Source organism: Anser cygnoides, chromosome 3, assembly GCF_040182565.1.
Source record: "Anser cygnoides isolate HZ-2024a breed goose chromosome 3, Taihu_goose_T2T_genome, whole genome shotgun sequence".
NCBI classification, from domain to species: domain Eukaryota; kingdom Metazoa; phylum Chordata; class Aves; order Anseriformes; family Anatidae; genus Anser; species Anser cygnoides.
The window spans coordinates 63,919,491-63,932,641 of NC_089875.1; the positions used below are offsets into that span (position 1 = coordinate 63,919,491).

The window sequence follows — 13,151 nt, forward strand, 5'->3', positions numbered from 1 at the left end:
CATGGTGTTTTAGTCCATTTCTCTTTTGGGCCAGACTTGGTATTATATAAAACATGCTTTGATAAAAACATGAACTTGTGTCATGGTTCTCAAGCAAAGCTCTCACTTAGACAGACTGGAGAACTTCAAGCTTTGTTGTCCATCAGGAACTTTAAACAATCTTGACTTTTGCTGCAAATGTGGAATAGTTACTACTGCCATGGCACAGACAATGTAAAATGTGCTGAGTGATTTTTTTTTTTCTGAGGAGAGTAAAAACACTGTATAATTCCAACTCTCTTCCTCTGAGAGCTTACTGAATCGAATATAACATCACAAGTGTAGCATTTTTTTAAATTGTTTCAAAACTTCATATTATTTGAATCAGATTTCTACTGGAAATAGATATTTTTTTCCAGTTCTACTTAACAATCTGTAAATTTACAATGTTTGATAATTTATTTATTGAAGTGATGTATATATTCATACTTACTATCTATATTCATCTAGATTCCCAAGTTTCTTGTTAACCAAGTGAGAAAACAAAATGCAGAAAGCCAAAAGAAGGAGAAAAAAGACAAAGCTATGAAGAAACTGCTGAAAAAGATGGCTTATGACCGCGAAAAGCATGAGAAACAGGACAAAGTCCCTAACGATGTAAGGAAACATATATCTGAAATACTGTATTAATAAGATTACCATCTCTAGTGAAAAAGTGGCTATAGCTGAGAGGATATCTGCATTTATTTATCAGAGAGTTTCAATAAATAGCAGATTACCATATGGGTTTTATAGTTATGGGTTACCAGCATGACACATTTGGAAGGTTGGGCTGTTTATTTTTTCCCCCTATTTTTCAAAATATTTCTATTTTGAAAAATGATATCCCATAGATCGTTTCAATTTGGGCATCTGAAACAGTAGTAGGTTAGGTCAGTATTTGTAGAGAGAAAAAGTGTTGTGACACTTGTTATTGTACCAAGGTTTAGATGCATTGCTGTCTAATGGAACTCTGTGTGTTTACTTAAAAACAAAACAAAACACAATCTCTCTGCTAGGTTGCAGTATTTCATATTTAACAGTGTTTGGAAACTAAGCTAGTATTCAATTCTCATGCCTATAGGAGCTCCCACACCACTGAGCTCTGTCTCAATGAATTTAAGTATTCCTGGTAACGTGAAGCATGCTAGAGCGTGCACAGCTGCTCTCCCCTTCTCCCCTCCCTCTATCCCCCCAAAATAAAACCAACAAGCAAAACTAGACAAAACCATTACCAACAACAAAAGACAAAACAAATGTGAAAACTGATAAACTACTTCTTAATTAGCTATTGTCCAAGTGTCCAATCCCAACTTATCCCTGTGAACACAACCTTTAGTTCAGTAAGTAAGTGACTACTGCTAGACCCCTCAGTGATGTCAAGGCATGTAGCACTCTTCGTAACTCTTAAAAAAGACAAAAAAAGTTCCTTGGCAATATAGTGTCATTATTCTCCTTTACTTCAGAAGTATTTTAATTGAGCTCCTCCTGCTGACTTTTCAAAAATGTCTCATGCATCTTGAAATTGCTTTTTATTTACAATTTTAATGAAGTTAATAATTACAATTGATAAACCTTATTAGACTATACAGAATAGCATCTAAATTATAATGCACTTGAAATATATTTTTCCAATATTTTAAATACATATACAGATAGCATCAAATATATGTGACCCCATAACATACTGAATACTTACTGGATTAAGGTGCTATGAAAGTACCGTTTTATGGGTTGAGGTCATATTGAAGATTCCGGTGAATTAGAGACATCTTGTGGTAGCTTGTAAAAATGCATTGGTCAGAATCTTTTTCTTATCAAGATGTGCATGTCAAACTCTTATTAAAAAAAAAAAAAAAAAAAAAAAGGTCATATTCTGCTAAAAGCACAGTTTGTTAACATCATATTAAGATAAAAAATAGAATACGGTGAATATATTATAATATCTGCCATATCTGCCTGGTTTGATCCTATAACTTTTTCTTTTTTCTTTTTTTTTTTTTGAATCTGCAAAAAGATGGATCCTTATTTGCAGCCAACATCTGCTAGAATCATATACCTACATCCTGTCTATACCTAAATGAGGTTCCTTTTGTATGCAGTATTTGAGACATCGTTAAATGTTCAAAATGAATTAATTCCTTGGGTGATACCTAGCCATACTTTCATATTTATTTGAATATATTTGAAGGAATCTATACACAGAATCTGCTATTATCTACAATTTTAAAATAAAGCCAATTAAATATTGACATTTGTTTTATACTGTTTAATAAAAAGAGGATTCTTTGAATACAAGTCAGTTGAATTAACATGGGCTGACACTTAAAGAAATGCTGCCATCCCGTGTTCAACATGGAAATAACAGCAAATACACTGAAATAGGCAAGTGCTTTTGCAATCCTCAGAGGATTTTTTATAATTCAGTGCTGTTGATTTTTGTAGTAAAATATGCCTTTTTAATCCACTAGAGAGCTAAGACTGGAATGTCATGTAATACTTACCCAAACTTCATCCCCAAACATAAATGTAAAGTTGCTTTTAAAGAATTTTCTTTAAGCCCTAGAAATCTCTGGGGATTCCCTGCAAAATTAAATGGTAGATTTTTTCTGAAATCCTTCATTCTTATACAAAGCATTCCATAACTTGGGTGCCTGCAAACAAGTACTCTTAAAATCATATTCCCAAATATGAAATGGCTTCATTGTAAATGACTTTTATACGTTTTTCCATATACCTAAAATTAACTCAGTTCTTTAAGAAAACAAAACAAAACACACTTTTTTTTTTTTTCAATTTTCAATTTGAATTGACTTAATTTGAAATTGAGGAGATTTAACTGTGCAGTTTGTGAACTGAACTCCACTATTAGTTGGCAAGTGAAGTACTTAAACTTGTGGTGAATCACCGCTCCGGAGAAAGCTGTTTGTAACTTTTAAAATTTAATCATCCTGCTTGCAGCTGAATAAAAACTAAGTGAAGGTTGCTGTTTTCTACCACATGCTATGGTACCGCATGTAGTTAAACATAGATAGCCAGAGCTTGTGTCACTTCCATAATGTTCAGACATATCACAGTATCAGCATTCTCAATGACAGTCAGCTCACTTGGTAATCTGCGTAAAGGATAAAATTTCATCTTATCTCTGATGAGGCCTTTCACTCAATCACATTTCCCTTTTTAAGACAGAGGTTAAACAAAAATTACTGTGCAAGGGGAGCAGATTTGGGGCAAAATCTCTGTACAGCGCTAAGAGCAGTTAATGGGGCTCATGAAGGCTGATTGCTTTTCAGAGCACCTACACATACAGCTCTACGGCCCAGACTTGTGTTAGGGAGCAAGTCTTTATGTTGCTGTTGGTGTGCATAGTGCCCTAGGCCAGGCAAAGAAAGATGCTCTCAGGACTAGGTATTTAACTACTAGCATAGCCAGATTTATACCATCTGTCACTATATTCCTGTCACTATTGTTCCAAAATAGCAGTCATGTTAGTGGCGCAATGCAATGCTACTGGACTTCTCTAATACACGTTAGAATAACCAATGAGTCCTATAGCCATTTTGTTTGTATAACATTTGAATTTTCATAGCATAAACTTATTGACCCTTGCTGAATTTGTTGTCCACTGTTCTTTCAGACTTTAGCAAGTTCATTTGGAATTCCAGATTTGTTCTACGTAACATTTGTGCCCCATTCCTGCTTGGTATCATTTGCACATTTCATAGGTATATGTTCTATTCCATCATCTGTGCAGTCACTTCATTCCTGTCTTTGTCTAGCCTGATGAATATCTAAGTGTGTGACGCAAAATGGACCACAAGAGACCCACCCCAGATCCTACAGCCAAGCACCTGTGGCTCTTTTGTGAAACATAGCTCAAGCTTTCCCCAAAAATGCTAACTTGAATGTTTTAAACTATGCTATGCAGAGAACATTCCTTCTGCAAGTCAGCTCCTAGGTGGTTGTGGTCACTTTGTCGCACCAACTTGCGTGATGAATGGGCTAGAGGATGCTCAGTATCTGTTCTTTCTATAGCTGGGCACCAGGAACATACAGTGCAGCTGAGCATGCGTTCTTCTGTAAAAGCAGGTAGTAAAAGTGGCAAAATGCATTCATTAGCTGAGCTAATAATGATTCTGTTTGAATAAACAAAGTAATTATTCTGTTTGATCTGTGACCGTAATGCTACAGCTCTCTAGATGTTTCTTGTTCCTTCTCTTATACACTCAAGGCAGGCGTTTTAAAATACTTACTATATGCCTGCTGTACAGAGAAAAAGACTTATCCAGCTGAAGTTTGAAAAGTCTCCATAAAATGAACTGAGACAAACTAACACAGAAATGTGTACTAAAATGAAAAAAAATTACTGTGCTGAATTTGATGAAAGACCAGTTTATTTAATAACCTTTGCATCCTTGAAAGTATCCTTTCCTTTTGCCAGGAAGTATGATCCCAACAGTTTGAAAAATGATAAAAGATGTTTAAACAGGAGTTAGCTTTCTAGTGAATAGCTACAGCCATTATTTTCATAGGTGGAGGCCTTAAAGATAGATACAAGGAATTGCTCTTTGAGATTAGTTGCAGCCTTATGAATCTTTGATTGCATGTTTATTATGAAATTCTCAGTTTGGTAATTCTTAATGATTTAGACATAAATAGTTATTATGTCTATTATTTTTAAAATTGATAATAAAAGGACCAGATATAGAAGGATTGTCTGGTTAAAATTACTTACCGTAGCACATCACCTGTGTATATTAATGAGCCTTTCTCAAGCTGTGTTGTGAAGCTGTGCATCTGATTCTGATCACATTTATACTTGTTCTCTATTAGTTTAGCTCAGATGGTTTCAGAGAAACTGTTCTAGATTCCTAGGTGCCCAGATTTGTTCATTGATTTTGGAAGAAGAAATGTTCAGCCTTAAAATTGCAGTAAACAGTGGGGAAAAAAAAAAGAAGAGAATGAACTGTCATAATCAACCTTGGCTACTGATAGTCTTACATTTCTTTTCCTATCAAAATGAATACATTCTGGTAAATGGTAATGTAATGCAGATAGAAAAATTACCTTAAGATTTTCAGGAACAGAAATTAGAACCTTATTCACAAATAAATTATGCCTTCTGTAACTTCAATTGCATGTACTGTAAGTTGAATAGAAAAAACATCCTTTGGAGTCCTCTTTCTCTGTAAGTAATATGATTGATATTCATCATCAGCTATTTTTGAGTTGAAATAAAATACAAATCCATTATGTAGTCAGACCTGCAGGTTGGCTAGCTGAATATATTCTGGAGAATAAAAAAATAGAGATAAAAAGCTGCTGTAGTGAATACCTGTTTTAAAAGGAAATTATACTTCCTGAAAAGGGGAATCATTTAAAGTAGAATGACCCATGAATACTTTGTGATTTTTTTTTCTTTTCCTCCATGAAGATCAATTTAAATGAAAAGGGAAAGGTTTCTTCTGGAAGTTTTCATAGGGGTGGTATGGAGGAGTTGCCTGGCGTTCATGCCTACAGCAAACGTTTTCCATATCAATCTCATGTGCTTCTTATCATACCCAAGAGTGTTCTTAATAGAGTGGTAATTGTTATTGTTATTCTTAACATCTTTGAAAAATAATTAAATACTACCGTTCTTTTGTTCTAAAGTTCTTCTTGCTGTTAAAAAGAGATTTGAAGTTCTGGTGTAATTTACTGAATTTCTGTGTAGTTCTCATATTTCTGCAGCGAAGTGCAGTAGACAGTAGTGGAGTGCACTTACAGAGCACTGTACTGTTACTTATTCTATACTGTATTTTGAGAAACTCATCAAAGCCAGCTGCTAGCAGCTTTGTTCCAACACCATTATTGCTTTACAGGCTGATGTTCCTCAGGGAGTGATACGGGTGCAAGCGCCTCATCTTTCGAAAGTTTCCATGGCAATACAGCTGACAGAAGAACTGAAAGCCAGTGATATAGTAGCCAGGTTTCTCAGCCAGAAAAGGTACAAACACGTTTTTATTTTCTTAACTTGTCAGGAAAAGTGGATTTTCATATTTTCTATCAAGAAAAAAGTTTTAAAACAGTTTGAATCCAAATGAGTTCATGAATCTTAGGGTCAAATTTATCCTGTTAGAATACACGTGTGAGGAATTAACCTAGAGTTTCTAATACCACTAAAGCTCATGAAGCCTTCAAGAATGCATGAGTGCTGTTAGTAGAAAATTAACTACTATTTAGTCTGATGGGTCAGGAATACATTTGTAACTTTCTGGGAAGAAGGAAGGATCTCCAAGAAGGTAAGTCGAAGAAAGAAATGAGAAAAAGAGAAAGAAAGCATTTAATTAAAAATCCATTCATATATAATTGTATTATAGGTTTTGGAATATAACTATGTGAAAATGTTGCTTGTGCATTGATTTAGAAGTAAAGCTACATTTGAGTCATCCAAATCCTTTTAGAAAGGGAGAAGTTTTAATCAAGCTTTTACATCTACTTTATATATATATATATATATATATTTTTTTTTTTATGGGCATAGTAAGAAATCAGAATAGACTTAACAAAAAAAAAATTAACACATGTGCATCATATATAACTATTCATGCTAAAGGAATAACATTATGCTCTGGTTGAGATCAAGAAGCCACTTTTTCCTAAATGCTGTTTACAGGGGTTTAAACTTTTGACAGAAAGTTATTTTCTGGCTGCACCATAGCATATATTATTACAGTTAAGCAGTGAGAAAAATAAAATCTCTTGATAATTTGGGGACTTTATTCTTCCACTCTCTGTTTTTTTACTGCTTTAGTTGCAGCAAAATTATAAACAGCAAGAATGTGGTTTCCCCTACCCAACCACTTGGCTTTTTCAGAAATGTGAAGTGTGTAAGGGGAGTACTTATTTTTGCAGCAGCAGTGAAAGAAAAATTAGAGGGTAAATATCAGGCTGCTTGCTAATAACAATGGAATGCTTTTTGAAAATCCACAGTTTCTTCATGCCTATCTTGTTATACCTTTTCTGTAGTTTATTGCTCACTTGCAGGACTATTCAATTGCACTGGCATGCAAGAATATTCTTGTTCACTTACTGTATCAGTAAATGAGCATAAACACAAAGGGTTTACAACTGGTCCACTGCTAATCTTAATTAGCATAACTTCTCCGAGACGTGTCTCAGTGGTTGGTGTACAAGCTCTTTTGCAATATAGTTAATCAGTGTTTTCTGTTCCTGACAGTGGAAATGTTCAAACACTCAAGAAAGAAGAGGTCTTTCTTTATGAAATAGGAGGAAATATTGGTAAGGATGGCTTCTGAACAACTTCTCTTGCTATAATAGGATTGCTTGGCGCTTTGTCCATGCACTTTCATTGAGTGATTGCATTTACTCACGTCCCTAATTCTCTCTGACACTGAGACAGAAAGTTAACCTTGGGGAGAAGGAAGCAGAAAAGGTGATATGATCATCATATTAGTAGTACATTATTATCTCTCCTAGAGGAAGACAGCTGCTGTTACAGGTGTTCCTGGTACATATGTACAATGAAGAAGCATAAAAAGGTTGAATAGAAAGGTGCTTGAAGTTCATCTTCTTCATCTCTTTGTATTGAGGCATAATAAATGAACTTACAGCCCTTCATGCTTTGCATTAGAGTTTTGCTTGCAGGTTCCTACAGGGAAATAACCACTGAAACAGAAAAGTGACCTAATGATGAAAGACGGTTAGTCTATCCTGCTCTCTGTAACCATTGATTAAAGCAAATAGCAGATCAGCAAGGTTAAGTCCAAAGGATGATTTTGAATGCAGATCTAAAATTTTCTTTGATGAATGCAAAGTACTTTTAAACTAGGAATCAGTTCCCAATCACAGTATTTTTCATATATTGAGAAAACAAACCAAAAAACTAGAAAACACTTCTGTACTGGACTTCTGTATTGTATTGAACATCTTACATTTGCTTTTTCCTTTTGAAGCATGGCCTTTTAAACTATTTGAAGCTTTAAAATTCCATGAATACCCAGTACTTTTGTACTCTGCAATTTAAAATCCTGTATATAATTGCTGTTTTTAGCATTCTTCCCTTTTATCTATCCACTACTTTAAATCAATTTTTCTAAACTGAAAAATTCGAAATGTAAATTAAAAATAACACTTTCCTACTTTCCCTACGGAAGATATGTTTTAGGGTTTTTACTAAGTCTGAAGGCAAAAAATAAGTTACTAAGATATGTGGATGCCAGATGAACGTATTATCTGTTCTTTTGCATATCCAGTATGTACACACATTTGCCATGCCTGTTAAAGCAGCTTGTGATCCCAGATGTACAACTGTTTTAAAGGAGGGAGACTGTCTTTTTTATTATATAGAGGTGTTACAATTTTAGAAAAAGTTTTTGCAACAGAACTCCTGTGAAACTGGAACAAGCTAGTATCACTTTAAACATGTGACGGAAACTATCCGTCTCTCTTGGAGCAAATATGTGGCCAGTTGTAGATTTTTTTTTTTTTTTAAAGGAGTAGGTTAGAAAGTTTAGATGCTTCCTTGGTTTGAATGACTTGTTAACAGACAATTTTAACTTTGATCGCATCTTACAAATACTAGTCTTTATTAATATTCTCAGCTGAAATAAGAGAAACTCCCTGATTTTTACATGCTGTACAGGTAAAACCAGCTGCCCTGATCTTCCATTTCTTTCCTTCTGCCCAGTGGGACTGACCTATGCACAGGGAGCCGAAATGGGAGAAGACTTGACAGGCTCGTAATACACTCCTGTGCTTTCACTCATAATTGCAACATGAGCAGTGCTACCATCCTCCTTTCCCCTAACAGATGGGGCTGATGAAGTCTCTGGACTTTTTTTTTTTTTTTGAGTACCCAGTACACTGTAGGGCTTCCAGGCACTGCTCAGAACTTCTGCTATTGCTTTGTGACCAGGACTGGATACAGAAACGATAACTCACTGTCCCTATGCTCCCACTGGGAGTCTGGTCCAGGAGCATGGGTGGTACATGGCACACAGGCTGGGATAAAAATGCCAGAGGGAGGACAGGCTGCCACCTGGCATTGAGAGGGGATGGAGAGGGAGCAGAGGGAGCCTACTCAAGCAGGGAGTCTTGCCGGCTTGCCTGCTCTGAGCAGGGAGTCCAGACAGCTGGCAGGCAGACCTGGCTGCAGTGTAGCACCTCTGCTTGCCTCCTGCTTTAGGAGAACATATTTCAAAAACGTCTGGCTGGCACATTAAAGAGGCTGTGAGCCATTTACCCCAATCGCTTGCACGGTGGAGTAGGAGAGGAGCTGTGATGCACATCTGCAAATGCATGAGATGATGCTTTGCCTGGGGGGGAATGGGAGGAGTAAGCAGATCTTGATGGATCAGCGTAGGGTATTTTCATCATAGCTACTCGACATAAATTAATTGCTTGTAGTGCACCAAAACCATTGTACCTCTTTTCCTCCTTTGATAGTAACCATTGCAAGTGCTATCCAGAATTGCTAACCAAGAGGAGCAGGATGGAGAGTAACGCCTTCTTAGCAAGGACAAACCTTGCTCAAACTTTCTATTTCAGAAAGGGAGAATAATCTGAAATTTTAATGGGCTTCCATGCAAATTTGAATTAACCACAAGAGAACCAGGACCCTGCTTTCCTTTTTTAAAACCTTCACATAGGGGAGCTCCCATGCACTTGGTCTGCATGAAGAATTGGACCCAGTGTCACAAAGTCGAATTTTCTACAGCTTCCCCAATGACAGCCCCTGCTCTCCTTCCCTCCCTCCCTCCCTACATCTCTGCTCCACTTCCCCTAGACATGGGAAGGATAAGAGCACTTCCAGGCTTTAGCTGTGTCATCCATTGTTAAGTACCACAGAGATAGCTTAAAAAACTAAATGGATCAAAGCCTCAACTTTGAAAATAATTTCCTGGTGTTGTTGTTGATACCAGTGTAACCACACATCTCTTTTTTTTTTTTTTTTTTTTTTTCCTAGGGGAACGTTGCCTTGATGATGATACCTACATGAAGGACCTATACCAGCTCAACCCAAATGCTGAGTGGGTTATAAAATCTAAGCAGAGTTAAGCTCACGACAAATGGCAGAAGAACAACCTGTGGACTTTTAATGCTGAATGTTTTAAAGGGATAGTTTATCCTTTCAACATTCAACTGTATTATATGTATTAATAGAAACCTATCTTGTGAAAAAAAAAGGTGGTGGAAACCCAACAGTGATTACCAGTAAATTCTCACTTTTACTTACAGAAAAATATCAGAGATAACACAGTTTTCCCACTCGTTTGTTATGAGAATAAGTCAGTTAAATATTTTAATGGCACTAATCTACCTTGATGATACTCCCATCTGGTAGGCTTTGTTTCAGAAGAATTTATTTTTCAAACAGATGCTTAACCTCTTTATATTAGAGATCTACAATCTGTGTAGAAGTGTGTGTTCATGTAGGTTTTTGCAGTGTTATTACACTGGAGAACCAAATCCTGATCAGCACTTCTGAATGGTACAGTATTAAAAATATTTAAAACTGTTTCCCAAGTAAGTGTGAAATTCACAGGAAAAACCTGCAATGCAATATACTTTGTCTTTGGAAATCGTATTTTTTTCACTTTCTAGGTGAAAAAAAAAAAAACTTTAGAAAAAAACACAACAAACAACAACTGTGAAAATGCTTTCTATGCAGCTTTTTTTTGCTAGAGATTTTAAATATTTTTTATTCTTATTCTGGTTGATTGTATTCTTGATACTATTTTTTTAATAGGACCATATGACAAGGTGAGTAATTTTGAAGCTCACCACTCTTGGCAGTGTCCTTTCTGGAATATTGTCATCTACTAGAAAGACCTCTAGGTTTTTCAGCAGTGATATGCAGACATGTTGCATAAACTGGTTCCAGGTTTTTAGGACATCTGATAGAATGCAGAGCATTTTGTGAACTGCCAAAACCTGCCAATTACTAGCACAATAAAAACTTTCAGGATTAATAAAATGAATAAAATAGCTGTGGAGAGAAACTGTAGCCTCAGTTTCATAGCTAGCAAACCACCAAACCTTTCACTCAAAATCTGTGTAAAGGTCTACCATGGAGTTTACATAGGCTTTTTGGATGTTATCTACCATCTGGGCTATCGTAGATGAGGCTAGAAATCAAGTCCTGATTTCCTTGACTGATACTGTCTAAACCACTTAAAAATTAATAGTCCAACAATGAACTATTGCAAATCCTTCTCTTTGCAAGGGAAGGACTGAAAGCTTCCTGTGGAATTTGCTGATAATGAATTATAGGCTGACATGGCTTACTGCAGCATGAAGAGCTGTGGACTGTAGCTTCAGAGCCCAGGTCCCACAGCAATGCTTTGGGCTCACTAACCTGTGTACCGCTTTACAATTTATTTGAAAACTAGCTCACCAGTGCTTAAGTGCTCATACCTGTGTGCAGACTACCTGAAATAACTACTGTGAAATTATAGCTTAGGAACTAAGTATTTTCTTTCAATGCACACACGATTATATTGACCTCTTAGGGAATATTCTACATACAATCAAGGACTGGATTAGATTTTTTTTTTTTTGACTTGATCAAAGCTGATTAAAGGAATCAAGGGCCTTTCTGCTGAGCTTTGGATGTGGGCCCTGTGTTGTTCCCAAAGTAACCACTGGAACTCTCCATTTTCTGTACAAGCAGTGAAAGAAAACTCTGAAAGGTCATAAAAAAAATTAGGCACCTACTGATTAGTTATCCACAGCGTACGAACAATTTGGGGGGTGTAAGTATTTATTGTTTTTTGACGGCTGTCTTGATAGGGAGAGCACGTAGGGAAGGAATCTCAAATGCAGGATGAATGAAATCGGAAATTGTTCTAATGTGGCTGTACTGCCCCCGCTGCTCCATCTCGGCGGGTACCCCTACGTGCTGTTGCACTGTGCCATTATGGGCAAACCCCATGAGACAAATCGTTTTGTCAATAGAACAAAATACACTCGCTGTTCTTTAAACGTAAGGGACAGAGAAATGGTGAAATACTTAGGTAAATATTTATGAATCTAATGTAATAAATAGAGGATGTTTTGTCATGTAATACAAAAATGATGTGTGTTCTTTATAGTTCTGTAAAAGATTGCTTGCTACTGCAGTGCTAGATGTTATTTTAAGCAGGAGCAAAGTGCAGAGGATAGAACAGCTGTACAGTTTCAGCGTAAAATTACAACCGCCCTCTGGCTATGATCTTTTAAATAACTTTGTTTCTGGTTTAGTGCCATTATCTTTTTTTAATTTAAAAAGCTCTTTTATAATTAAATATGTTTTTTTTTTCTTCTGAATTCTCTTCTCATTTATTATGTTAGCATGCAAAACACAAACGACACCAAGCGGCGGTTACTTTTTAATTTCACAGTTTACATCTTTGCAGGTGTAGTTCTGTAGTTTTGTGTGTGAAGAGGGACGCTGCTCGGTATGTTAACAGCAGCCTCGCAGCCCTGGGGTGAAGGCTGCAGCAGGCCGTGCAGGCTGCCCAGCACCCTGAGGTAACGCCTTGCAAGGCAAGGGACCAGCTGCCTGCTGGGAGCCCACTGAAACCTCCGTCTCTCTACCCTTCAGCACCCAAGAATTAAGAGCCACCGGCCCCCAGCTGCCTGCCACCTCCGTGGCCTCTGGGCTCCCCTCCTCCGAGACCCTGGAAGCCACCTGGGTGCCCTGCTCGGGGCGGCCCTGCCGGAGCAGGGGTCTCGGTGGTCTCCTCCGATGCCATCTGCCCGGTGTTTCTGGAAAGCCTTCAATAAAACATACACATTTAGTAAGCATTTAAGAGTTAAATTGCAGCAGAAAGCTAACTTGGTGAGAGATTTGCTGAGTGATTTCCTCTAATGCACCTAAATATATCTAAGGATTAGATCTCTGTTGTACTTCTATTTCTGAAAGGTTGCAGCCACGCAAAAAGAATGAAATGCGTATTGCACTAATTTTATAGCAATGTTTACAATAATTGTTTTTTATGTAGAGCAGTGCTTATAAGATCTTCAAACCATTATTTGTGTTTGCACACAGACTGCATCTGAGACAGGTAAGTACTTCTCATCTCCATTTAGCAGATGGGAAAACTGTTCATAAATGGCTTGCCTGCAGCCAGAAGGGGCAAAATCAATCT

The 13,151-nt window shown here is 36.9% G+C and overlaps 1 protein-coding gene across 4 annotated transcripts in view; it reads left to right on the forward strand.

Moving 5' to 3' along the window:
- Positions 1-12,327, forward strand: part of ARHGAP18 (Rho GTPase activating protein 18) — a 92,277-nt gene extending 79,950 nt beyond the window's left edge. For all 4 annotated transcript variants that reach the window (XM_048048092.2, XM_048048090.2, XM_048048091.2 and 1 more), the window contains 4 exons: positions 490-636; positions 5,880-6,004; positions 7,238-7,299; positions 9,986-12,327. In XM_048048092.2, coding sequence (XP_047904049.2) covers positions 490-636; positions 5,880-6,004; positions 7,238-7,299; positions 9,986-10,077 — 426 coding nt within the window. In that variant the 3' untranslated portion in view covers positions 10,078-12,327. The remainder of the gene's footprint in view (positions 1-489; positions 637-5,879; positions 6,005-7,237; positions 7,300-9,985) is intronic.
- The last annotated feature ends 824 nt before the right edge of the window (positions 12,328-13,151 follow it).